At 49.0% G+C, this 3,349-nt stretch overlaps 1 protein-coding gene across 1 annotated transcript in view; it reads right to left on the bottom strand.

Annotated features, from left to right (window-relative positions):
• Nucleotides 1-3,019: 3,019 nt before the first annotated feature.
• The window catches only part of LOC311247628 (seizure protein 6 homolog), a gene marked incomplete at both ends in the record, with an annotated part of 29,999 nt that continues 29,669 nt past the window's right edge, over nucleotides 3,020-3,349 (bottom strand). Inside the window, 1 exon segment of the mRNA XM_084338649.1 lies at nucleotides 3,020-3,210. Within this exon segment, the coding sequence (XP_084194775.1) occupies nucleotides 3,020-3,210 (191 nt within the window).

The raw sequence follows: 3,349 nt of genomic DNA, 5'->3' as shown, positions 1-3,349 counted from the left end.
AGAGAGGGACTTGGTATCTATCTTCCTGTCTGACTCTGGAGAAGACGGTAAGGAGAGAGGACTTGGTATCTATCTTCCTTGTCTGACTCTGGAGAAGACGGTAAGGAGAGAGGGACTTGGTATCTATCTTCCTGTCTGACTCTGGAGAAGACGGTAAGGAGAGAGGGACTTGGTATCTATCTTCCTGTCTGACTCTGGAGAAGACGGTAAGGAGAGAGGGACTTGGTATCTATCTTCTTGTCTGACTCTGGAGAAGACGGTAAGGAGAGAGGGACTTGGTATCTATCTTCTTGTCTGACTCTGGAGAAGACGGTAAGGAGAGAGGGACTTGGTATCTATCTTCCTTGTCTGACTCTGGAGAAGACGGTAAGGAGAGAGGGACTTGGTATCTATCTTCCTGTCTGACTCTGGAGAAGACGGTAAGGAGAGAGGGACTTGGTATCTATCTTCTTGTCTGACTCTGGAGAAGACGGTAAGGAGAGAGGGACTTGGTATCTATCTTCCTGTCTGACTCTGGAGAAGACGGTAAGGAGAGAGGGACTTGGTATCTATCTTCTTGTCTGACTCTGGAGAAGACGGTAAGGAGAGAGGGACTTGGTATCTATCTTCTTGTCTGACTCTGGAGAAGACGGTAAGGAGAGAGGGACTTGGTATCTATCTTCTTGTCTGACTCTGGAGAAGACGGTAAGGAGAGAGGGACTTGGTATCTATCTTCTTGTCTGACTCTGGAGAAGACGGTAAGGAGAGAGGGACTTGGTATCTATCTTCCTGTCTGACTCTGGAGAAGACGGTAAGGAGAGAGGGACTTGGTATCTATCTTCCTGTCTGACTCTGGAGAAGACGGTAAGGAGAGAGGGACTTGGTATCTATCTTCTTGTCTGACTCTGGAGAAGACGGTAAGGAGAGAGGGACTTGGTATCTATCTTCTTGTCTGACTCTGGAGAAGACGGTAAGGAGAGAGGGACTTGGTATCTATCTTCTTGTCTGACTCTGGAGAAGACGGTAAGGAGAGAGGGACTTGGTATCTATCTTCTGTCTGACTCTGGAGAAGACGGTAAGGAGAGAGGGACTTGGTATCTATCTTCCTGTCTGACTCTGGAGAAGACGGTAAGGAGAGAGGGACTTGGTATCTATCTTCTTGTCTGACTCTGGAGAAGACGGTAAGGAGAGAGGGACTTGGTATCTATCTTCCTGTCTGACTCTGGAGAAGACGGTAAGGAGAGAGGGACTTGGTATCTATCTTCTTGTCTGACTCTGGAGAAGACGGTAAGGAGAGAGGGACTTGGTATCTATCTTCTTGTCTGACTCTGGAGAAGACGGTAAGGAGAGAGGGACTTGGTATCTATCTTCTTGTCTGACTCTGGAGAAGACGGTAAGGAGAGAGGGACTTGGTATCTATCTTCTTGTCTGACTCTGGAGAAGACGGTAAGGAGAGAGGGACTTGGTATCTATCTTCCTGTCTGACTCTGGAGAAGACGGTAAGGAGAGAGGGACTTGGTATCTATCTTCTTGTCTGACTCTGGAGAAGACGGTAAGGAGAGAGGGACTTGGTATCTATCTTCCTTGTCTGACTCTGGAGAAGACGGTAAGGAGAGAGGGACTTGGTATCTATCTTCTTGTCTGACTCTGGAGAAGACGGTAAGGAGAGAGGGACTTGGTATCTATCTTCTTGTCTGACTCTGGAGAAGACGGTAAGGAGAGAGGGACTTGGTATCTATCTTCCTTGTGTGACTCTGGAGAAGACGGTAAGGAGAGAGGGACTTGGTATCTATCTTCTTGTCTGACTCTGGAGAAGACGGTAAGGAGAGAGGGACTTGGTATCTATCTTCTTGTCTGACTCTGGAGAAGACGGTAAGGAGAGAGGGACTTGGTATCTATCTTCCTGTCTGACTCTGGAGAAGACGGTAAGGAGAGAGGGACTTGGTATCTATCTTCTTGTCTGACTCTGGAGAAGACGGTAAGGAGAGAGGGACTTGGTATCTATCTTCCTGTCTGACTCTGGAGAAGACGGTAAGGAGAGAGGGACTTGGTATCTATCTTCTGTCTGACTCTGGAGAAGACGGTAAGGAGAGAGGGACTTGGTATCTATCTTCTTGTCTGACTCTGGAGAAGACGGTAAGGAGAGAGGGACTTGGTATCTATCTTCCTGTCTGACTCTGGAGAAGACGGTAAGGAGAGAGGGACTTGGTATCTATCTTCTTGTCTGACTCTGGAGAAGACGGTAAGGAGAGAGGGACTTGGTATCTATCTTCTTGTCTGACTCTGGAGAAGACGGTAAGGAGAGAGGGACTTGGTATCTATCTTCTTGTCTGACTCTGGAGAAGACGGTAAGGAGAGAGGGACTTGGTATCTATCTTCCTGTCTGACTCTGGAGAAGACGGTAAGGAGAGAGGGACTTGGTATCTATCTTCTGTCTGACTCTGGAGAAGACGGTAAGGAGAGAGGGACTTGGTATCTATCTTCTGTCTGACTCTGGAGAAGACGGTAAGGAGAGAGGGACTTGGTATCTATCTTCTTGTCTGACTCTGGAGAAGACGGTAAGGAGAGAGGGACTTGGTATCTATCTTCTTGTCTGACTCTGGAGAAGACGGTAAGGAGAGAGGGACTTGGTATCTATCTTCTTGTCTGACTCTGGAGAAGACGGTAAGGAGAGAGGGACTTGGTATCTATCTTCTTGTCTGACTCTGGAGAAGACGGTAAGGAGAGAGGGACTTGGTATCTATCTTCTTGTCTGACTCTGGAGAAGACGGTAAGGAGAGAGGGACTTGGTATCTATCTTCCTGTCTGACTCTGGAGAAGACGGTAAGGAGAGAGGGACTTGGTATCTATCTTCTTGTCTGACTCTGGAGAAGACGGTAAGGAGAGAGGGACTTGGTATCTATCTTCTTGTCTGACTCTGGAGAAGACGGTAAGGAGAGAGGGACTTGGTATCTATCTTCCTGTGTGACTCTGGAGAAGACGGTAAGGAGAGAGGGACTTGGTATCTATCTTCCTGTCGGACTCTGGAGAAGACGCACACTTGGGGCTGCGGTCGCTCCACTTGGGGGTCCCGGTGTCTCGGCCGTGGCAGGAGATCTGACCGGGACCCCTCCAGCTGGTAACCCTGGTTACAGGAGAAGCGCACCACCGTGCCCACGGCGAAGCCGGCCTCGGGACGCACTGAGCGCGCTCCGTTCACCACCTCCCCCGGCTTGGTATCTATCTTCCTGTCTGACTCTGGAGAAGACGGTAAGGAGAGAGGGACTTGGTATCTATCTTCTTGTCAGACTCTGGAGAAGACGGTAAGGAGAGAGGGACTTGGTATCTATCTTCTTGTCTGACTCTGGAGAAGACGGTAAGGAGAGAGGGA

Source organism: Notolepis coatsorum (genome assembly GCF_963971535.1).
Source record: "Notolepis coatsorum genome assembly, contig: SCAFFOLD_1381, whole genome shotgun sequence".
NCBI classification, from domain to species: Eukaryota; Metazoa; Chordata; class Actinopteri; order Aulopiformes; family Paralepididae; genus Notolepis; species Notolepis coatsorum.
This window is presented reverse-complemented; position numbering and strand designations above follow the sequence as displayed.